The sequence below is a fragment of the Chiloscyllium plagiosum genome, chromosome 10 (genome assembly GCF_004010195.1).
Source record: "Chiloscyllium plagiosum isolate BGI_BamShark_2017 chromosome 10, ASM401019v2, whole genome shotgun sequence".
Taxonomy (NCBI): Eukaryota; Metazoa; Chordata; class Chondrichthyes; order Orectolobiformes; family Hemiscylliidae; genus Chiloscyllium; species Chiloscyllium plagiosum.
This window is the reverse complement of record NC_057719.1, coordinates 28593753-28617944: the sequence shown is the minus strand read 5'-3', so window position 1 is coordinate 28617944 and position 24192 is coordinate 28593753. Positions and strand designations below refer to the sequence as shown.

Here is a 24192-nt window from a genome sequence, read left to right as displayed (position 1 = left end):
AGGAAAGGAGTTAGATCAAAAAAGTTAGGAATTAGGTTACTTCAACATGTGGATGAAAGTTCCAGACCGGACTTGGGTCGAACCTTGACTGGGCTTATTCAAAGCTGAGAAAAGTCTAAAATCAGTTGTGGAGCAAATCAAGAGGCTACCAAACCCTCAATATCAGAATTTGAAATAAACAATTAAGTTAAACCTATTGACATGATGGGGATATTTGCAAGGTTTGTAGCTCAGGTTGAGGTTTAGGGTGTAGGTTTGATATCCAGACATTTCATTACCTGGCTAGGTAACATCATCAGTGGCGACCTCCAAGTGAAGCGAAGTTGTTGTCTCCTGCTTTCTATTTATATGCTTGTCTTGGATGGGGTTCCTGGGGTTTGTGGTGATGTCATTTCTTGTTCGTTTTCGGAGAGGTTGATAGATGGCATCTAGATCTATGTGCTTGTTTATGGCGTTGTGGTTGGAGTGCCAGGCCTCTAGGAATTCTCTGGCATGTTTTTGCTTAGCCTGTCCCAGGATAGATGTGTTGTGCCAGTCGAAATGGTGGTTTTTTTCATCCGTGTGTAGGGCTATGAGGGAGAGGGGGTCGTGTCTTTTTGTGGCTAGCTGGTGTTCATGTATCCTGGTGGCTAACTTTCTTCATGTTTGTCCTACGTAGTGTTTGTGGCAGTTCTTGCATGGAATTTTATAGATGACATTAGTTTTGTCCATGGGTTGTACTGTGTCTTTTAAGTTTGTTAGTTTTTGTTTGAGAGTGTTGGTGGGTTTGTGTGCTATAAACAAGCACATCGATCTAGATGCCATCTATCAACCCCTCAGAAAACGAGGAGGAAATGACATCACCACAAACCCCAGGATCCCTGTCCAGGAGAAAGATATAAATAGAAAGCAGGAGACAACAGCTTCGTTTCACTTGGAGGTCACCACTGATTATGTTACCTAGCCACGTAATGAAACGTCTGGATATCAAACCTACACCCTAAATGATGGAGATATAAACTGTCTCCAGTGTTTGAGTACTATAAAGTGATGGATGTTGGGTTAGAAGGGGTTGTATTTTTACAGTTTCAAAATCTTTTAAATGTGTCTATGTAAATAGTTTTGTTTATGGTTTCATTTTTCTTTTGCATAATACTATTTAATTGTTGAACCAAATCTGCAACATTGCATGTTTGTGTTTCAGTGAAAGACTACCTGGTTAACTAAAACAAAAATCTATCAAGCTAGATTTTTGTTTGGGAATTGTCCTGAAATAAAAATTAACTGGGATTATAAGTCAAGAGTGTGATGGACAACTTTGCATCTGCCTTAATGGAAAAAAGTTCCAACAGCAGCTTAACACTATCCAGGACTAGGCAGCCTGTTCAATTGACACCACGTCTTCAAGCATTCACTCCCTCTGCACCAATGCACAGATACCAACATGCAATGCAGAAAGTTACAGAAGCTCCTTAACAGCTTCGAACCCACAACCATTTTCATCTGGAAGAACTCAAGTGCAACAAATACACCTGCAATGTCCTCTCCAAATGACTCACCATCCTTATGTGGAACTATTTCACCATTCCTTTCGTGATGCTGGGTCAAAATTCTGGAAATCCCTCCCTAACAGCATTGTGGGTATATTTGTGCCAAAACAGTTCAAGAAGGCAACTCACCATCACCCTCTTTCTCAAAGGCAACTGTGGATGGGTGATAATATTGGCTCAGCCAAAGCCCATATCCCTGGATGAACAAAAAATAGGATACATGGAATGAGCTGCCAGAGGAAGTGGTGGGGGCTAGTGCAATTATAACATTTAAAAGGGATTTGATGGGAAATGAATAGGAAGGGTTGAGAGAGATATGGGCCAAGTGGTAGCAAATGGAACTAGATTAGATTAGGATATCTGGTTGGCATGGACAAATTAGACCAAAGGGTCTGTTTCCATGCTGAACATCTCTATAACTCTATGTAATGTCCTTTCGCCCTTTACGACTCGAGTCAGGAATCATACCGTAGCTGAAGCTGAAAAACCAGTAGACCGGTCATAGAGTCAGTAGGGAACAACAGTAGTTTGGAATGGTCTGCGAATAGACCCAAATTACTTCTAAATTTAAACAGCAGGTCAGATGCATAGCGACTGAAACTTATGGTGTACTCCCAGTGTAGTCCCGTGCAAAAGTATAATCTTGATGTCCAGAAAAGTCCAGAAAGCAGGAAGCTAAATTTGAGAAAAAAAAGATTCTGTGCTCAGTGAAGAAAGTGATAAGCAGGTATGATAGGAGAATGGGCAATCGAAGTAAGGGCTAAAATGCACCCAACCAATAGACCAGAGTTTAATCAAAGGGAAAGGTTTGATGGTCACGGAATGAAGTAACAGATGTACAGAATGAAGCTTCTTAGGGAGCTGATTACCAAGAATTCTATTCACGTACAAAACCTTCAAAAAACCAAAAAGAACGTATTTCAAAGCTGAAATTTAAATTTAAAATCATGAAGGAATAAAAATCACTATCTGAACCAGGATTCAGTGAAGTTAGAAAGCTGTATTTTGAAAAATATTGAATATTTTTCTGTAATGTGCAAAAGTGACAACTGCTACAGCAATTAATGTCAATCTAAGAATGCTGAATGCCTCACAACACATAGCATAAACTACTGGTATTTAATTACTTTTAACTGCTCAGTAAAAATAATAAAAACAAAGTCCAGAGCAGCCCTTTTAGCTTTACTGGCAGACAACTTGAATATTTTGCCCTTTCACACAATATTTTTCAGAAAGCTGTCACTTGGAAACAACTGAAGTTGAAACCACAAATACAAAGTGTTTTTTTCTAGGGTCGTAACGGATCAATAATTCGAGAAGGTCCCCACATTATCAACAGGGTTGATAACCATAATGTGAATGCTGCCACACTCCTGACCTTTCTCCACGCCACTGTGCTATGCAATCTAAACCAGAGGATGCACACCTGTATGACATTTGAAGTGTGCGCATTGTTTTAAGGGTAAATCATCTTCTGTCTGCTGCAGTTTGATTTACAGAAGGGTCAACTAAGAATTATCGAGTAAAAAACAGGATAGGGTTATTAATAAGTGTCTGCATATATCCTGGCTTGGGTCCTGAAAGGATCCTTTAAAAATTATTTCTCTTTCAAGTGTAGCACAGAAATATGAACTTTAAGTGAGACATCCCTAAAACCTCTATTAAATGTATCATTCATAATATAACAGTTGCTTGCAATGACATTTAAAAAGAGACAGGAGTCAAGAATGACACTCACAAAAGTGTTTGATATGTATAATAAATGTCACACACTGCCTGTATTGGCGTTTTGGAGAGAGTTTCCTGAGCAGTTTTCAGGCAATAAAGAAGAAAATACTTGTGGAGCTAATCAAGGCATTTCTCATTATGATGCCTGATATTGACCCAAGAACAGAAATATATGAGAACAGGTCACAGACCTGAAGTGTTAACTCTTTTTCTCTACATACAAATGTTGCCAGATTGCTGAGTATTCCCAGCAGACTCTTGTTTTTATTTCAGCTTTCTGGCATCAACATTATTTTGCTTTTCAAGCAAAAATATATTCCATTCCTTATCAATATTGTTTACATTAATTAGCAAATAATTCTGTATTAAAAAATAAACCAAACCTGTCTAATTAGCTACAGCCTATTCACAAGGCTCTTGTCTACTTAGATTCATTCAGATTTTTATTAAAAATATGAATTATTTCATAACAGGAAATGTAGGGATACGTTAATTTAAAGAACCCAACAAAATAGATTTGTGACTGCATTGTACAACTTCAAAGTACTTTACTCTCATCCTATTTCATTACCTCTGATGATACTAAACAATTATCTGACTGGCTTTCATTATCTTTGATATATAAAAGAAAAGACCGTATCAACGTCATTATTACACCTGAGTAGATTTACCACTGTGTAATGATAATGAATCAAATGTATAAAAGTGCAGAAGGAACTAGCATTCCATTCTGAACAATCTCAGAACATTTTACTTAAATGAGTTAAAATTAACAAAATTAAAATACACTTAATTTGTACAGTGTTTCAACAAAATAACAATTGCTTCATTTCTCTCGTAAAATGAATGCCTATTCATGAGACATAGAGCTGAAAAAAATATGTTCATGACAAATACAAATGATTTTACTGCAGTTGGATTGAAGCCATCTATTCTCAAACCGACTGAAATGTTCTCTGCTGTGCAAAACATAATTCGAACTATTTCAATTCCAAAAAATAATAATGATTAATGTACAATACATTTTTAAAATATATATTTTTGCAGTTCTGATGGTGGTGTTGAAGGCAGAATTTCCCTTTGGTTACTTATTAACATGATAGAATTCAATATGCTCAATGGAAAAACTATCCTAGTGAGCATGAAAAAAGTGAACCCTTGAGAGGGCTTCATTACCCATTATAACAAATCACTGGCTGTTTATAGAAGCAAATCATGACCAGGAGTATGGAGTCCAGGAAATGATGCAAACATTCTGAGATTCCTTTTACTGACTGGTAATTAAATTGCACTGTATTCGGTTTCTTAACTGCTAAAAATGATGTTGCTCATTTATCACAAGTCACTGTGGTCCTTCTGAGGCAGTAACCTCATCTGGCCGTAGACGTTTTGGAGCTGGTTCTTCAGTATTGTCTGGAAAGATGAAAGCGAGATTGTATATTAGTAACAGAACTCATGAACTGGAGCCAAACTCCCAAACTTGCAGGAAAAAAATGATTCTTTTTTAAACATTTGATGCTTTGATCACTAACATCTACTGTGTTTCCATGTTCTGCTATTTTTCTGACTTACAAATTAATACCGTTAATATGTATTTTATTAGTTCAGTCAATTCCTGTTGACATGCAATGCTGTCCTTAAAGCAGACACACTAAACTGAGCAGTCCACAATTTAAATGACATTCAATGAATATGCAAATGGTAAATAGACACTTGGTTTCCTGGCATTTACCTGTTTCTCTAAATGGTAACATAGATCAGGTCATCAAAGGGACTGCAATGTTCACCTAGTTTCTAATAGTTAGTTTGAAGCATGAATAAGATATTGGAAGGAGAAAATTAATCTCCATTTGGAGAGGCATGGTTTGATCAGGGATTAGATTACTTACAGTGTGGAAACAGGCCCTTCGGCCCAACAAGTCCACACCGGCCCAACAAGTCCACACCGACCCAATGAAGCGCAACCCACCCAGACCCATTCCCCTACATTTACCCCTTCACCTAACACTACGGGCAATTTAGCATGGCCAGTTCACGTGCACTTTTTTTTTGGACTGTGGGAGGAAACCCACGCAGACACTGGGAGAATGTGCAAACTCCACACAGACAGTCACCTGAGGCGGGTATTGAACCCAGGTCTTTGGCGCTGTGAGGCAGCAGTGTTAACCACTGTGCTGCCCACTTTGTCAGCTTTGTCAGATGAATGTCATGCCTAACAATTTGATGGAATTTTTCGAGTTGGTGATCAGGTATGAAGATGAAGGTAGTGCAGTTTATGTAGTTTTTATGGATTTCAGTGAGGCCTTTGACCAGGTCTTAACTGGGAGACTAATAAGGAAGGTAATGGCACATGAAATCTGGGTAACTTGGCAAATTGGATCAAAAATTGGCTAAATGGTAGGAAACAGGGGGGGTGTTAGAAGCTGTTTGTGTGACTAAAGGCATACCACAGGGATCGATGCTAACTCCCTTATTGTTTGTGATGCATATAAATGATGTAGATGATAAACAAGTTTGCAGATGACATTGGCTAGGTGGTTGACAGTGAGAAAAAATGTCTTAGTTACATTTTTTTAAAAGTATACATTTTTACAATTCTTATGGTGGTGTTGAAGGCAGAATTCCCCATTGGTTACTTAGTAACATGATAAAATTCAATTTGCACAACGGAAAAACTATCCTAGTGAGCATGAAGAAAAAAGTGAACCCTTGAGAGAGCTTCATTACCCATTATAACAAATCACTGGTTGTTTATAGAAGCAAATCATGACCAGGAGAATGAAGTTCAAGAAATGATGCAAACATTCTGAGATTCAGGAGGACATAGACAGATTTGTTCAGAAGGGCTGATGGAATTTAACTCTGAAACGTGTGAGGTGATTTACTTTGAAAGAACTAACAAACAAGGGAGTCAGTGAATGGCAGGACATTGGAAGCTCAGAGGAATAGAAGGATCTTGGGGTGATTGCCCACAGATCCCTAAAGGCAGCAGCACATGTTAATAGGCTAATTAAGAAGGTATATGGGACACTTGTCTTTATAAGTAGTGACATAGATTACACGAGCAGGGTGGTTACGTTGGAGCTTTACAAAACTTTGGTAAGGCCACAGCTGGAGTTGTGTGCTCAGTTCTGAACACCACACTATAACAAGGTGATGGTGATAGTGGTGATGGTGGTGGGGGGGAAATGTTGCCTGGAATGGAGAATATTCGTTCTGAAGAGAAACTGGATAAGTTCAGGTTGTGTTTTCTACAGTACAAAAGGCTGAAAGGGGAACTTGACTGAGGTGTATTAGATTATGAAGGACATGTAATAGGATGGATAGAATGCAGCTATTCAACTTAATTGATCTACAATCTTTAAAAAATACTTGGATAAGCACATGAAATGCCACAACATTCAAGGCTATGGGCTAAGCACTGGAAAGTGGGAATATTGGAGATTTAGAATAGTTTAGTTGGTGCAGATACAATGGCCCCTTCTGTACTGTATGATGTTACAAGATCATAAGATATAGAAGCAGAATTAAGCCATTCTGTCCTTTGAGTCTGCTCCATCATTTAAACATGGCTATGTTTCTCAACCCATTCTCCTGCTTTCTCCCTGTAACCTTTTATCCCTTTACTATAATTCTATATACAAGGTTGACTCGTGACAGAGCAGAAAGTATGGAGAACAGATCATTTACAGTTTAAGTTTTGGGGCCAGATGGTGGTAAATAGTGACTTGATTCAACCAAAAGGGGATATTTTCCAAAAGCAAGATTTCAATTTTCAAAACTGGTTATGATTCAATTTTTTTAATTTTTGACTTTGAGTTAATTTATCAATATAACTTTAAATGTACTAATGTGGTTAAAAAAAATCTTGTCTCATTATTAGTGAATACTTATTGGCATGTTTGATTATAAAAACAGGTTAGAACTGCTGAACATTTCAAAAAATTAATCAATGCAAGTACTGAGGAGACAAAATTGAAATTCTTGAAAGTGCTAAATGTTTCTCTGTTACTTTCTGTTTGTAAACAGAGGGAAATAAAAGGAGACAAGATATAGTTTATCATCAAAATCTTCAACCAGAATGCTACAAGGAAAAGCGTTGACCAGATTCAGATTTAACTGGTAGATGAGTAGTTAGTAATAATGTCAGTTAAGGAGAAATTGAGGTCTGCAGATGCTGGAGATCAGAGCTGAAAATGTGTTGCTGGAAAAGCGCAGCAGGTCAGACAGCATCCAGGGAACAGGAGAATCGATGTTTCGGGCATAAGCCCTTCTTCAGGAAGCTCGATAATGTCAGTTAAGTCAAGTGGACCCAATGAAATGATTTAGAGATTCTTGTGTTAAGCTCCTTACATTACAGAGGCTATCACATACAACATAGAGTCATAGAGATGTACAGCATGGAAACAGACCCTCCAGTCCAACCCGTCCATGACAACCAGATATCCCAACCCAATCTCGTCCCACCTGCCAGCACCCGGCTCATATCCCTCCAAACCCTTCCTATTCATATACCCATCCAAATGCCTCTTAAATGTTGCAATTGTACCAGCCTCCACCACATCCTCTGGCAGCTCATTCCATACACGTACCACCCTCTGCGTGAAAACATTGCCCCATAGGTCTCTTTTATATCTTTCCCCTCTCACCCTAAACCTATGCCCTCTAGTTCTGGACTCCCTGACCCCAGGGAAAAGACTTTGTCTATTTATCCTATCCATGCCCCTCATAATTTTGTAAACCACTATAAGGTCGCCCCTCAGCCTCCGATTCTCCAGGAAAAACAGCCTCAGCCTGTTCAGCATCTCCCCATATCTCAAATCCTCCAACCTTGGCAACATAATGGTAAATCTTTTCTGAACCCTTTCACGTTTCACAACATCTTTCCGATAGGAAGGAGACCAAAACTGCCAAAATATTCCAAAAGTGCCCGAACCAATGTCCTGCACAGCCGCAACATGACTTCCCAACTCCTGTACTCAATATTCTGACCAATAAAGGAAAGCATACCAAGCGCCACCTTCACCAGCCTATCTACCTGCGACTCCACTTTCAAGGAGCTATGAACCTGCACTCCAAGGTCTCTTCGTTCAGCAACACTCCTTCGGACCTTACCATTAAGTGTATAAGTCCTGCTAAGATTTGCTTTCCCAAAATGCAGCACCTCGCATTTATCCGAATTAAACTCCATCTGCCACTTCTCTGCCCATTGGCCCATCTGGTCAAGATCCTGTTGTAATTTGAGGTAACCCTCTTCGCTGTCCATGCACCTCCAATTTTGGTGTCATCTGCAAACTTACTAAGTGTATCTCTTATGCGCGCATTCAAATCATTTATTTAAGTGACAAAAAAGTAGAGGAACCCAGCACCAATCCTTGTGGCACTCCACTGGTCACAGGCCTCCAGTCTGAAAAACAACCCCCCACCACCACCCTCTGTCTTATACCTTTGAGCCAGTTCTATATCCAAATGGCTAGTTCTCCCTGTATTCCGTGAGATCTAACCTTGCTAATCAGTCTCCCATGGGGAACCTTGTCGAACACCTAACTGAAGTCCACGTAGATCACATCTACCGCTCTGCCCTGATCAATTCTCTTTGTTACTTCCTCAAAAAACTCAATCAAGTTTGTGAGACATGACTTCCCACGCACAAAGCTATATTGACTATCCCTAATCAGTCCTTGCCTTTCCAAATACATGTACATCCTGTCCCTCAGGATTCCCTCCAACAATTTGCCCACAATTGACGTCAGACTCACTGGTCTGTAGTTCCTCGCTTGTCCTTACCACCCTTCTTAAACAGTGGCACCACGTTAGCCAACCTCCAATCTTTCAGCACCTCACCTGTGACTATCAATGATACAAATATCTCAGTAAGAGGCCCAGCAATCACTTCTCTAGCTTCCCACAGAGTTCTAGGGTACACCGGATCAAGTCCTGGGGATTTATCCAACTTTACGTGATTCAAGAATTCCAGCACTTCCTCCTCTGTAATATGGACATTTTGCAAGGTGTCACCATCTATATCTACAGTGTATATCTTTCATATCCTTTTCCACAGTAAATACTGACACAAAATACTCGTTTAGTATCTCCCTCATTTTCTGCAGCTCCACACAAAGGCCACCTTGCTGATTTTTGAGGGTCCATATTCTCTCCCTAATTACCCTTTTGTCCTTAATGTATTTGTAAAAACCCTTTGGATTCTCCTTAATTCTATTTGCCAAAGCTAACTCTTGTCCCCATTTTGCGCTCCTGATTTCCCTCTTAAGTATACTCCTACTGCCTTTATACTCTAAGGATTCACTCGATCTATACCTTACACATGCTTCCTTCTTTTTCTTAGCCAAATCCTCAATTTCTTTAGTCATCCAGCATTCCCTATACCTACTAGCCTTTCCTTACACCCTAACAGGAATATACTTTCTCTGGGTTCTTGTTATCTCATTTCTGAAGGCTTCTCATTTTCCTGCCGTCCCTTTACCTGCGAACATCTGTCTCCAATCAGCTTTCGAAAGTTCTTGCCTAATACCGTCAAAATTGGCCTTTCTCCAATTTAGAACTTCAACTTTTAGATCTGGTCTATCCTTTTCCGTAACTATTTTAAATCTAATAGGATTATGGTCGCTGGCCCCAAAGTGCTCCCCCACTGACACCTCAGTCACACTGCCCTGCCTTATTTCCCAAGAGTAGGTCAGGTTTTGCACTTTCTATAGTAGGTACATCCACAAACTGAATCACAAAAGTTTCTTGTACACACTTAACAAATTCCTCTCCATCTAAACCTTTAACACTATGGCAGTCCCAGTCGACGTTTGGAAAGTTAAAATCCTCTACCATAACCACCCTATTATTCTTACAGATAGCTGAAATCTCCTTACAAGTTTGTTTCTCAATTTCCCTCTGACTTAGGGGGTCTATAATACAATCCCAATAAGGTGATCAACCCTTTCTTACTTCTCAGCTCCACCTAAATAACTTCCCTGGATGTATTTCTGGGAATACCCTCCCTAGTACAGCTGTAATGCTATCCCTTATCAAAAATGCCACTCCCCCTCCTCTCATGCCTCCCTTTCTATCCTTCCTGTAGTATTTGTATCCTGGAACATTCAGCTGCCAGTCCTGCCCATCCCTGAGCCATGTTTCTGTAATTGCTATGATATCCCAGTCCCATGTTCCTTACCATGTCCTGAGTTCATCTGCCTTCCCTGTTAGGCCCCTTGCATTGAAATAAATGCAGTTTAATTTGTTAGTCCTACCTTGTCCCTACCTGCCCTGAATGTTTGACTCGCTTCTGTTCTCAACTGTATCAGTCTCAGATTGATCTCTTTCCTCATTATCTCCCTGGATCCCACCCCCTCCCACCTTACTAGTTTAAATCCTCCCAAGCAGTTCTCGCAACGTTCCGTGCCAGTATATTAGTCCCCTTCCAATTTAGGTACAATCCGTCCTTCTTATTCAGGTCACTTCTACCCCAAAAGAGATTCCAATGATCCAAAAATGTTAATCCTTCTCCCATACACCAGCTCCTCAGCCAAGCATTCATCTGCTCTATCCTCCTATTCCTGCCCTCACTAGTTCGTAGCCCTGGGAGTAATCCAGATATTACTACCCTCGAGGACCTCCTTTTTAAATTCCTACCTAACTCACTGTAATCTCCCTTCAGAATCTCAACCTTTTCCCTTCCTATGTCATTGGTTCCAATGTGGACAATGACCTCCTGCTGGCCGCTCTCCCCCTGCAGAACATTCTGCACTCTCCCCGAGACATCCTTGATTCTGCCACCAGGGAAGCAAAACACCATTCTGATTTTTCGCTGCTGGCCACAGAAACGTCTTGTCTGTATCTCGGACTAGAGAATCCCCTAACACAATTGATCTCTTTGAACCCGACGTACCCCTCATTGCATTAGAGCCAGTCTCAATACCAGAAACTTGGCTGTTTGTGCTACGTTCCCCTGAGAATCCATCACCCCCTACATTTTCCAAAACAGCATACTTGTTTGAAATGGGTATAGCCACAAAAGACTCCTGCACTACCTGCCTACCTCTCTTACCTTTCCTGGAGTTAACCCATCTATGTGACAGATTGTATCTGAGACTTTCCCTCTTCCTATAACTGCCATTCATCACACAGTGTTGCTGTTGCAAATTCCTCATTGCTTCTAACTGTCTCTCCAACCGATCCATTCGATCTGATGAGATTTGCAACCAACAGCATTTATGGCAGATATAATCCACAGTAACCCTTAAACTCTCTTTAAACTCCCACATCTGACAAGAAGTACATATCACTCTATCAAAGGCTATTTATGCTCCTTCACAATCTACAGACCCAGAAACTAACACCATCTTATTCCTCTACAAACACTGCCCCGGGTTAAATTAATAGTTATGGTTTATATTTTAAGTTTAATCAAGAGACATATCCATGTGCGGCACAGTAGCACAGTGATTAGCAATGCTGCCTCACAGCGCCAGAGACCTGGGTTCAACTCCCGTCTCAGGCGACTGACTATGTGGTATTCGCACATTCTCTCCGTGTCTGCGTGGGTTTCCTCCAGGTGCTCTGGTTTCTTCCCACAGTCCAAAAATGTGCAGGTTAAGTGAATTGGCCATGCTAAATTGCCCATAGTGTTAGGTGAAGGGGTTAATGTAGGGGAATGGGTCTGGTTGGGTGGCGGGTCGGTGTGGACCTTTTGGGCCGAAGGGTCTGTTTCCACGCTGTAAGTAATCTAATCAAATATAATCAAGAAAGAACCCACTCTCCTCACTACTGCAGACTTTCTGTAGGCCACACTTAAAACAATTAACTTATCTGATTCTGTACTGTGAACTTCGCGCAACAGTTCCTCCAAGATCAGTTGTGAATTGCACTGTTTGTTAATTTTCCCAGATGCACTTCAATGTCTAGCGATACATGAATTCAAACAGCAAAGGCAGTGTCAATTTCTTTCTCTCTCTCTCTCCTGCACTGACCTCACTATGTGCTTCCTTTGTCTGTTCTTCTCCCTTTTAAAACTGCTGTTGTTTTGACTTTTTTTCCCCCAATGTTCCAGAACAATGCAACAGCATATCAATTTTGGGCAGTTAGAGAACATCCAACATTAGTTGCTAGGGTCACAAAGATGTAGCTGATACTACTCTACACGAATATATCTTTAAATTCTGAACTTATAACAATACTTTCTCATAGTAACTGTTTCATAGAGTGCTTTTCTCTTCCTGTTATAAATGACCCAATTCAATATTTTTCAATCACAGCCTTTTTTGCAGGAATAAACATAATCATACTAATGCCAAAACCTGTAGATATGTCATTTTGAGTGCAGGTATTGCGACTAAAATACTGACCTCTTTCTGCCAAGTAATTTTTGCATAGCACCTCAGCAGGAACTTTAAAACTTATACACATCATTTCCTTGTTTGGAGCCACATTCCGAACCAAATGGATAGAGCACCGTCCCTCTAAGGATGTTCCTAGGAAATCCTCGGCTCTTCTCTGAATATCTTTGGCAGGTTCATTAGACTTAGAAAAACTATAGCAGTGGACTGTGGGTAAAGCGTCAACTAAGTTTTGCTTCTCAAAGAGTTGTCTGAAGACATCCAAGAACTCAATAGCCAAACCAGGTAGATTCATAATTATGTGAATAGAGGTTTTGTTCTCCTTTGATGAAAGTATTTCAATTTGTTTTATAAAATCCTTTTTAACAGGACCTAATAAAAAGTCCCTGCCATCCATATTGAATGACTGTACTTTATTGTCGACTTTGTTCAGCTTACAGTTGTGGACTAGCCACTTATATGATTCTGGGTTCAGATCATTTGCCATGACTCTGCAGTTTTTCTTTGCTGCTGGAATAGCAAAAGGCCCAACACCAGCAAACATGTCATACACTAGATCTCCAGAGTTCAGGAGACCAACTATTCGACTATGTTCTGTACTGAGCCGTGGATTCCAATAGACTTTAGAAAAATCAAATTCATATGTTATATTGTTCTCTTTGACCTATCAAAACACAAATTAATTAAAAGTTATTTAAGAGCAAATAATAGATAAATCAAGGACATTGTTAAACTTATATAATTGAAATTGAATTGCAAAGACATTTTGTTTTACCATTCTCCATAGAGTTCAATTGATCAGCATGGTTTGTAAATTAATTTACATATTCTTTTTCTAAAAATCTGACAAATCATCCGCTTTTAAAATTAACATGGTACAGAGTATTCCCACAGATTCATCAATGTGGTTATACAAGTACTCTCTCTATAAACTCAGCAACGTAGATGAGCACATATGCATTTTTCCAGGGCAGTTCTATAACTTTAAGCACTGGTAATATTCTTATTCGACAAGACAACCAATTATATGCACCTTCTCTCATTAACACCCTCCCACCAATTAATAATTTTATTTCTTAAATAATTGATTTAGATCCTGAAGAAGCAAGCTTTTTGCCTTCCTTCTTCTAAATAAAGCTAACTCTTGGATTTCATTGCTGTTTAATTACCAATGGCAGAAGAGGGCTGATTATCACCAGATCTGTTGTGTTTCTATTTGGACTGGTGATACTTTCACTTGTTAGTTGTCAGTCTATATTATGTGCACAAAACATGTCATTTTACATTTCTCAAAAACCAAGCCTCTCTCAGGAGTGACAGTCGTTCCTCCTCCAAAACTTAAGTGTTTACTAAAAATAATGTTAAATTAAAAATATTTTAGTAATGGATAGTTATTTGGAAAGTTCAAAGCTTATTCAGTGCATGTTATTAATAGAGATAGAACCATTTCAAGGAAACATAACTGCAGAACTTGAAAAAATGTAGTGAAATCTGAAAATTTTACCTTTGCTATCATATTGTCTTCCCCAGCTAGTACTTCCATCTGAAAATTACGGTAAGTGTTGTCAATAATATTGGTTTTATTAACCACTGAAGTTACTCCAGGATTCTTATCCATTATAACTTGGCCTAAGAAACAAGATTAGTGATTATATTCTGAGCTGCCAGACAATTACTCAAAGACTTACAATTAAATAAAATTGTAATGATCAAGATTTTAAATTACATATAAACACTTGCAACAAATTATTATTAACTTGACTGAAGAAATCCATTCGGCCCACTGGACCTGTGCAAGCTCTCTGCAATAGTAGTTTAGCTAGGCCAACACTCCTATCCTTTCCATGTCTCCATAATTCTTTTCCTTCAGGCACTGTCAAATTCACTTTGACTTCCACAATTAAGTGTCCCTTCACTATATATTCAGGCAGAGCATTCCAGATAATGATCACTGACTACATAAAAACGTTCCTCCTCATGTCATAATTCATTCTTTTGCCATTTACTTTAAATCTGAGTCTCATGATTCTCATAACTTCTAGCAATAGGGACAGGATCTATTTAGTATAGACTTCTTATGGCTTTAAGTACCTCTATCAAATCTCTTCTCAATCTATGTTCTCTAAAGGGAACATGCACAGCTTCTCCAAACTATTATGTGTAATTTCAAAACATCTGACAATTAATTAGTTATTATTAATCTAATATCATCAGATATACTAAGAAAGAACATATTCCCCTGAAATAAACTTTAAACTAAATCTAGAAGCAACAAAATTCAAATCTTACCAATCAAATACTTGTATGGAAGCTGATGATCACGAAGGTTCATGTGAACAATATGGCCGACTCTACTAAATCCAGAGGTTACATCCTGCCCTTCAGGCAAAACTGCCTTCAGAATCTCTTCAGGTTTGAAATGTTCATAAGTCATTTCTAAATGATACATGTGAATCTGAAGATCAACATTATACTCTTTTAGAACAGCCTTCTCAGAAATCTCAAAAGATTCCATGCATGATATTCTACATGGGTCCAACAAAATAAACCTATACATTTCATCTTTAGAGTCTTCAACAACTCGCTTTAGCCCAGGTCTTTTGAGCGTGGAATTTTTCAAGGATTTTGTGACTTTGTTCACTACGTCCTTTTTCACCTTCAGAGCTGGAAGAGCTACATTCTTTCTAAATAAATCTCTGTTCAGCTCAGTAATTCCACGTACTGTTGTGGGAGGAGTGTAAAGATTGACATCCTCTTCAGGGTTATATGCTGACATCGTGTTCAATTCAGTAACACCAGCTTTGGAAATGCACAGGCTGGAAAGATATGGAGGCAGTAATGGAGTCAATTGAAGTTGTTGCCTAGTTGCCAATTTTTTAACTAACACACGTAATACTGTATTTGTCCAAGTCTTGGTAAAGAAAAGAAAAAACCTAAGATGGAAAAGAGTCAACACCAATCAGTTACCAATACAGTAATGACTTAGCTATGAGCTGCCTTAATACTGATTTCAATAAGAAACCTATCAATCATTTGTCACTAAGTGAACAATTAGACTTAATTGACATTTAAAACTTCGTATTGCCAGACTCTGAGAGATATTGATAAGAATGACATTTTCCATAATAAAGTCTAATGATTACCCCAAAAGATGGAAAGTCTGTAAGAATGTATTTAGGATTTTGAGTTTCTGCTGATATCTGGAGATGTTCCAAGTGGTGTTGCTTTGAGAACGCATGTGGTTCACTGTATTTTCACCTAATTGTAGGATATGTGAAAACATTTCCTGTTTCAGTTCCATTCGGAGCTGCTCCTTTGCCTGCTTTTCTAGTAAATTGTTGGAATATATTAGTGTCACCACCTGTCCTAGCTTCAAACTGGAAATTTTCATCAACTTTGTTTCCAATTTCTTTCCCACTGTTATGTTCCATGCCAGACCTCCTCAAAACGTTTCAAGAAAGTAGCCCTAACTTTTCTAGTTGTTTTAAGCAGGTGTAAGTGGATATTCCAGAAGTGATGCAGCTGATCTAACCTCCTTGATTTTAAAGAAGATAGAATTTACTTCGAGTACAAAATGAAATACAAACAAAAGAGAACAGAATATAGAATAACTTAACGTACCTGAAAATCCAATAGACTACCATAACTTATTGATGCTGTTCCAAATGCTTGCAACAGTCCCCTTACACACCCCCTTGGCAAAAAGGTAAAAATCAGGCAAGTTCTGAGAGGAGGCTGAGAGAGAGAGAGAGAGGCAGCAGAGAGATTTAGCATTGAACCTGCTTCTACTGTAGCTGTTTCTTTGGATACCCCAGCTCAAACTGACTGCTTGCTAAAACCAAACCAAAACCAAACCAGAGAACAGCTGAGCTGGGAGAACTGGCCATTCCCCTTTCATCTTACAAGAGCTTTTTTAAAACTTGAAAGCCTTTTGCCTGAGACAGTATTTGTTAGCTAGAATCAAATTGGCCCTAAAACTCATCCAAACCAGACATCTCGGAATCTATGCATTCACAACCCCTCTGAAAAGAAACCCAAGGACAACCTTTCCTTGTTAAAGAAGCAACATCCTCACACCACTCTTATCTACACATAGTTCATTTCAGACTCTTATCATTGCAACTTTCTATCTCCATTTCTGGGGACAGGTTGTTAATGAATATCCACTACAAGCCTACTTATTTCTACAGCCATCTTGATGGTTTGCTTATACACCAATAAACATTTAGCTGATAGTGTCCTGTAAGGTAGGTTTGGAGTACGGTATTCACTTCACACAGTATCTTATAGGATTCTAGTAGTTGAAAACTATGGGAAGGTTGAATACCGGCCCCTTGGTTACTTAAATGGCCGGCAAGGAATAACAAATGAAGTACAAAAAGTATAATGGACAAGGTAACAACTTTGCAAGTTATTTTTATAGATCAATACCAATCTATTCCATACTTTCAGTCTCTATGTTTCCATTATATATGCTCTAATAATCTTACTAATCCTAGAAATTTTGGTCTTCCCATTTAAGGAAGGATACACTTAACATAGAGGGGGTTGAGTAGACGTTGGCTAGGCCGATAATGGGAATGGCAGGACTGTCCTACGAGGAGAGATTGGCTTGACCAAGTCTCTAATCATTCGGTTTTAGAAGAATGAGAAGGGACCTGATTGCAATATCTAAAATGTTGAAAAGGCTGGACAAACTAGATATAGGATATTTTCCTTGGTTGGGGTGGCTAGAACCATGGGACACAGGATACAAGTAAACTATTTAAGACAAAGACTAAGAAAACTTTCTTCACCCAAAAGGTGGTCAAACTGTGAAATTCTGTCCCACAGAAGGTTGTGGAGGCTGAGTCACTGAATTTATTCAAGTTAGAAATGCAGAGGAACCTCGATTATCTGAAGGATACGGGCAGGCAGTATTTTGTTCAGTTAATCCATTTCCGGATAATCGTTTGCTGGGATAACATAGTTTAGTCAATCTGGGAACTTGCGATCTTGCCGGATAATCCGATATTCAGCTAAGCGAAAGCCGGATAATCGAAGTTCCTCTGTAAATGTATTTTTAGATGTTAAGGCATGAAGGGATATGGGAGGAAAATCGGCAAATGGCATTTAGACAGGATCAGTCATGTTCATACTGAATGGCAGAGCAGAATTTCAAAGAGCTGAATGACCTACTCCTACTAGTTTCTATATTAATGTTTACCTTCCATACCAGTGCTTCCATTATGTCTTCTTTCTCCCCACCTGAAGATTCCCCTCCAATTTATCTCAAGAGGACTCCCAAACATTTTGATTCAACTTCTCACACTTACGCCCTAATCCTTCCCTTGCAGCCAGAATCTTCATCGAATACTCCTTGTCCCCATCCTGCACCCCTCAGCCCCATGCTCGATGGATCATCTTCTCACATTTCAGCCAATTCCAGCATGATGCTGCTACATTTCGTCCCCTTTCACCCTTCTGAAGAGACAGTTCAGTCCAAGCCAATTAGGCCACTCGTCCATTAACCCCAGCACCTCCGAGCACTTTCCCCTGGAAGTGCAATAGACAATAGGTTCAGGAGTAGGCCATTCGGCCCTTCGAGCCAGCACCACCATTCATTATGATCATGGCTGATCATCCCCAATCAGTATCCTGTTCCTGCCTTATCCCCATGACCCTTCATTCCACTATCTTTAAGAGCTCTATCCATCTCTTTCTTGGAAGTATCCAGAGACTTGGCCTCCATTGCCTTCCGGGGCAGAGCATTCCATATATCCACCACTCTCTGGGTGAAGAAATTTCTCCTCAACTCTGTTCTAAATGGCCTACCCTTTATTTTTAAACTCTGTCCTTTGGTTCTGGACTCACCCACCAATGGAAACATGCTTCCTGCCTCCATAGTGTCCAATCCTTTAATAATCTGTTTGTATCTAATCATGTAGTACAAAGATGTGCATGTTAGGTGGATTGGCCATGCTAAATTGTCCATAATGGTGAATTAGTCAGAGGGGAATGGGTCTGGGTGGATTACTCTTCAGAGGGTCAGTGTGAACTGGTTGGCCAAACGGTCTGTTTCTACACCGTAGGGAATCTAATCTTTAAAAAAAGAAAAAAGGGAAAAAAAAGAAAGAAAAAAAAAACAGGGTGGCACGATGGCTGAGTGGTTAGCACTGCTGCCTCACAGCGCCAGGGACCCGGGTACAATTCCCACCTCGGGCAACTGTCTGTGTGGAGTTTGCACATTCTCCCCATGTCTGCGTGTGTTTCCTCCAGGTGTTCCGGTTTCCTCCCACAGTCCAAAGATGTGCAGGTTAGGTGAATTGGCCACGCTAAATTGCCAGTAGTGTTGGGTGCATTAGTCAGGGATGAATTTAGGGGAATGGGTCTGGGTGGGTTTCTCTTCGGAGGGTCGGTGTGGACTTGTTGGGCCGAAGGACCTGTTTCCACACTGTAGGGAATCTAATCTAATCTTATACATCTCAATCAGATCCCCTCTTATCCTTCTAAAGTCAAGTGTATGCAAGCCCAGTCGCTCCAATCTTTCAACATATGATAGTCCCGCCACTCCAGGAATTGACCTCATGAACCTACGCTGCACTCCCTCAACTGCCAGAACGTCCTTCCTCAAATTTGGAAACCAAACCTGCACATAATACTCCAGGTGCAGTCTCAGCAGGGCCCTGTAGAGCAACAGAAGGACTTCTTTGCTCCTATACTCAATTCTTCTTGTTATGAAGGCCAGCATGCCATTAGCTTTCTACACTGCCTGCTGTACCTGCATGCTTGCTTTCATTGATTGATGTACAAGAACACCTGGATCTCATTGTACTTCCCCTTTACCTTACTTGATTCCATTTAGATAGTAATCTGCGTTCCTGTTCTTGCCAAAGTGGATAACCACACATTTATCTGTATTAAACTGCATCTGCTATGCATCCGTCCATTCATCTAGCCTGTCCAGGTCACCCTGTATTCTCATAACATTTCACCCTCCTCACATTTCACCCTACCACCCGACTAGTTTCAGATCTGTTCTTTCACCCCCTATCTTCCCACTGCTCAAGGCCCAAACATTTCTTCCAGGCATAACAATGATTTATTAGTAATTGCTGCAATTTATACTGTATTTGTGGGTAACAGTGTTTTTTTTTCTTAGCGTGGGAAGTCAAAAACGGAGTTGGCGGATCACTTTGCTGAACATCTCAATTCACTTCACCAAAGACTCTAAACATGTCCTGTTGCTACCTGATTTTGTTATTTCATCTCTCCCGCATTTACGCTAACCAGACCTGCCATTTTCACAGCTTCTATACTTATTTGAAAGGCTGTTATATCTGACTTTTACTGTTCTGATGAAAGATCATTTCTTTGAAATATTAACTGTTTTTCTCTCTCCACAGGTGGTGCGCAAGGTGCTGAACATTTCCAGCATCTTATTAAATCTTATCTGTCTAATTAATGAATGTAACCAGGGTTTGACTTAGTATCAATTAGGATTCTACACTTTCATGTTAAAGACTAATTCCGTTCTGGACCACTATATAAACTGTATAATTCAGCTGCAGTTAGTTGAGATTTGAACACAAAAATTCATTCAATACTTAAAACACAGATTTGCTCCAGCACTTAGAGTCATACAGTTGTACAGCACGAAAACAGACCCTTTGGTCCAACTCGTCCATAGTGACCAGATATCCTAAATTAATCTACTCCCATTTGCCAGCATTTGGCCCATATCCCTCTAAATCCTTCCTATTCATGAACCCATCCAGTTGCCTTTTAAATTATGTATTATACCAGTCTCCACCACATCCTCTGGCATCTCATTGCATACATGCACCACCCTCTCGAGTGAACATGTTGCCCCTTAGGTCCCTTTGATATCTTTCCCCTCCCACCTGAAACCTATGCCTTTTAGTTTTGGGCTCCCCTAATCTGGGAAAAAGACCTTGTCTATTCATCCTATTTATGCCCCTCATGATTTTATAAACCTCTATACAGTCACCCTGCAACCTCAATCATTCGGGGGAAGTTAGCCCCAGCCTATTCAGCCTCCCTCTAGAGCTGAAATCCTACAATCCTGGCAAATTCCTTGTATATCTTTTCTGCACCCTTTCAAGTTTGGCAATGATTCAACAAACAACAGAAGTTATTGACTTTGATGAAAGAAAGGGTTGTGGGCATAATTCAAACTGCAAAGAAATGCTTTTATTTAATTCAGCAGTTACACTGATACCTCTTGGACAGTAAATCTCAGCTTCAATATGACACCTTGTTTGAGCTGTTGATATAGTTATTTTCAAAATCAGTCTTCAGTCTTTTCCATATTTCAGAGTTTTATACTAACTTCCTCCTGCCATTTAAGTTACAAAGAGGGACTGAAACCTTAACTGTTAACAATTAGCACATATTACAGGCTGCTATATTTGACATGAACAGACTTTAATGTCAATAAGCTACCTACTTGAGTATTCATTGGAAAATAAACAAGTTAGCAACCAAATTTACAATATCAAGTACCCCAAGGTCATATAGCACAGCCAGTTATAAAGTTATGTCTATGTTTGTGGTCTATTACAAAATTCAGGAAAGTATTCTACTGCATTGATAGGATAATATTCCAGTGGTGTTGCTAGTTCAGTGATAAATTAGGCATAACTTTGTGCTGCTGTCTCACAGTCTGAGCCTCAGTATCCTGGAATCCACTAACTAGAACAATCATAAAATTTACATCACCACAGATCTACAGCATATTTAATTTAAGAGTCAACCAGATTGCTGTGGGAAGGGCTTTTGCCTGAAACGTCGATTTTGCTGCTCGTCGGATGCTGCCTAAATTGCTGTGCTCTTCCAGCACCACTGATCCAGAATCTGGTTTCCAGCATCTGCAGTCATTGTTTTTACTAGATTGCTGTGGGGTCTGTTGTCATATTTAGGTCAGACCAGGTAAAGATCCTTACGTGGTCTTTGCTAAAGGGCATTAGTGAACCAATGTTTTTTTTCCCCCAATAATTAGCATCTCAATTCCAGACTTTTAATGAATTCCAAGTTCCCAGTCTAATATGGCAGGATTCAAACCCAAGTTCCCAGGACATTATCTTTGAGGAGAAAGTGAGGTCTGCAGATGCTGGAGATCAGAGCTGAAAATGTGTTGCTGGAAAAGCGCAGCAGGTCAGGCAGCATCCAGGGAACAGGAGAATCGACGTTTCGGGCATAAGCCCTTCTTCAGGAAGCCCTTCTTCCTGAAGAAGAGCTTATGCCCGAAACGTCGATTCTCCTGTTCCCTGGATGCTGCCTGACCTGCTGCGCTTTTCCAGCAACACATTTTCAGCAGCTCCCCAGGACATTACTTAGGGGATTAAAAGTCTAGCAATACCACTAGACCATTACCTCTCCTGAGTTGATCATAAGTGGTAACATGAAAGTACGTGAAAAACAGCAGTCTATTCCTCTACCAACATCACACACTGTATGCCCAAAACAGCGTGGGTAGTGTTGTCACTACCTGCGATTTATACGTTTTCGCTGCAATAACCCGAAAGCGACCTTCAATCAGTGAAGTGCATCCTTTAGACTGCAGCTACTCCCTCATGCCCTCAGTCTGAATCCACTTCTCAGACTGAGGCCTCTAGCTCAGATCCTCCCTCAGTCTGGAACCTCCCATTCAGTCCCCCTCTCCCTTACCCTCTCAGAATTCATCCTCCTCCAACTAAAGGCTCACGCCAACACTGGAGGAGCCCGCCTACCCCAAACCCCGGGCCTCAAGGAGGGTCGAGGCTCTGCGTGGGTTGCTAAGAGACACCGCACTCCGACCACACGTGCCTCCCCCTCACGCGCTCACCTCATAACGGCTTCCAGCGGGATCACTAGGGGCTGGATCGTCATCAAAAAGCGCGCAAGTGGGTTGCTACGTCATCGACGAGTGCGGGCGTTTTGTTGGTTGATCACGTGCTCACGCTGCTGTGAGAGATTGAGAGAGAGCGAGCGGTGGCAAGTAGAGAATGATGAGTGACGAATGGACTGAGAGCGGGCAAGATGACCAGTCAGCTTTGGTGCCGAAAGATGTGAGTCTGTTTAGTGCGGGATTATGGAGTTATTGTACCACATATGTTTGCAGTGATGCTAGAGGTCGGTGGTCAGACCTCCGTGCTTCTTCAGCCGGGCTGAACGTGAGATGAAGCTCAGTTTGTTATCGACCTGGAGGGCCCTTTGCTCATGAAGGGGATAAGAGAGAACTGAGAGAGTTTGAACGTTGAGCAAACTGAGAAATTGGTGTGTGGAGGAGAGAACGAAGTGGAGAAGATGTACGCTCTGTCTGATACGATTGTGGGCAAGTTCTTACATGGCCACTGGTAAAATAATTGTATGAACAGTTGGATAAGTAGTTGATCACGAATTTGTAAAGAAATAAACTAGTATACAAACTTGCAAGTTTTTAGTTAAGGCATCCATGCTTAGCGTGTTTTAAAACGGGTCTCTGGACTCCTAACAGCATTTAAGGCTTCTCGCAACTATGAACAAACCTGAGTGCGTGGAGTTGCAAATAGCTTTGGTTCTGAAGCGTTCCTTGATCACATGTCAGGTCATGTAGTAATATTGACTTACTGTCGAGTTGACACTTATTATATAAACTGACAAGCTACTCTAACTACAGCCATGATTTCCTGTATTGCACTGTTGTCAGGCTCCCTAGTGTACCTTATAGAGTCATGGAGATGTACAGCATGGAAACAGACTCTTGGGTCCAACCTGTCCATGCTGACCAGATATCCCAACCCAGTCTAGTCCCACCTGCCAGCATCTGGCCCATATCCCTCCAAACACTTCCTATTCATATGCCCATCCAAATGCCTCTTAAATGTTGCAATTTTACCAGCCTCCACCACATCCTCCAGCAGCTCATTCCATACACTTACCACCCTCTGTGTGAAAAAGCTGCCCCTTAGGCCTCTTTTATATCTTTCCCCTCTCACCCTAAACCTATGCCCTCTAGTTCTGGACTCCCTGACCCCAGGGGAAAGACTTTGCCTATTTATCCTATCCATGCCCCTCATAATTTTGCAAACCTCTATAAGGTCACCTCTACTTAAATGAGTCTGATCTTTCTCCCCATCTTGATTTTTGTGGATTATGTACAGGTGTCAGGTGACTCCAGTTTGCATTTGATCCACCGTGTATGAAAACTTCAGCACTGACCTTTTCTCAGCCAAATCAAGAGATTGCATAAAGGGCAACAATGCTAATTCTGTGCCATTTTTAAAAATTACTTCCTGTGCTCAATTCTAGTGAAACACTTGTCACTCTCAAACTATACAGTCATAGATGTACAACATGGAAACAGACCCTTCAGTCCAACTCATCCATGCTGACCAGCTATCCCAACCCAATCTAGTCCCACCTGCCAGCACCTGGCCCTCCAAACCCTTCCTATTCATATACCCATCCAGATACTGTTAAATGTTGCAATTGTACTAGCTTCCACCACTTCCTCTGGTAGCTCATTCCATACACTTACTACCATCTATGTGAAAACGTTGCCCCTTGGATCTCTCTCATATCTTTCCCTCTCACCCTAAACCTCAGCTTTTAATAGACCTCTATAAGGT

At 40.4% G+C, this 24192-nt stretch overlaps 2 protein-coding genes across 10 annotated transcripts in view; one reads left to right on the top strand and one right to left on the bottom strand.

Annotated features, from left to right (window-relative positions):
* Positions 1-1895: 1895 nt before the first annotated feature.
* On the bottom strand, positions 1896-22509 carry trmt5 (tRNA methyltransferase 5). Of its 2 annotated transcripts, none has more exons than XM_043697244.1 (5): positions 22428-22509; positions 14891-15534; positions 14106-14230; positions 12611-13265; positions 1896-4670 (listed from the first exon to the last, which is right to left on the bottom strand). In XM_043697244.1, the coding sequence occupies exons 1-5, from the start codon at positions 22469-22471 to the stop codon at positions 4600-4602; spliced, it is 1539 nt and encodes a 512-aa protein (XP_043553179.1). In that variant the 5' UTR covers positions 22472-22509; the 3' UTR covers positions 1896-4599. The 2 variants fall into 2 exon arrangements, with proteins under 2 accessions (XP_043553179.1, XP_043553180.1); XM_043697245.1 differs by lacking the exon at positions 22428-22509 and adding an exon at positions 16223-16435.
* Positions 22498-24192, top strand: part of slc38a6 (solute carrier family 38 member 6) — a 144960-nt gene continuing 143265 nt past the window's right edge. For 6 of the 8 annotated variants that reach the window (XR_006312722.1, XR_006312721.1, XR_006312723.1 and 3 more), the window contains exon 1: positions 22498-22650. Coding sequence is in view for 3 of the 8 variants with exons in the window: in XM_043697251.1 (XP_043553186.1) it covers positions 22588-22650 (63 nt within the window). In the remaining 5 variants the exon portion in view is untranslated. The remainder of the gene's footprint in view (positions 22651-24192) is intronic. The other 2 variants (XM_043697247.1, XM_043697248.1) reach the window with 2 other exon arrangements.

What these genes read in the sequence shown, in the direction of transcription:
- trmt5 (XM_043697244.1), bottom strand. Translation starts at nt 22,471, where the DNA reads ATGACGATCCAGCCCCTAGTGATCCCGCTGGAAGCCGTTATGAG. An exon ending in CCGCTGGAAGCCGTTATGAG is followed by an intron (nt 15,535 to 22,427) that starts GTGAGCGCGTGA and finishes TTTCCATCTTAG; the next exon opens with GTTTTTTCTTTTCTTTACCA. An exon ending in TCCATACAAGTATTTGATTG is followed by an intron (nt 14,231 to 14,890) that starts GTAAGATTTGAA and finishes CTTGTTTCTTAG; the next exon opens with GCCAAGTTATAATGGATAAG.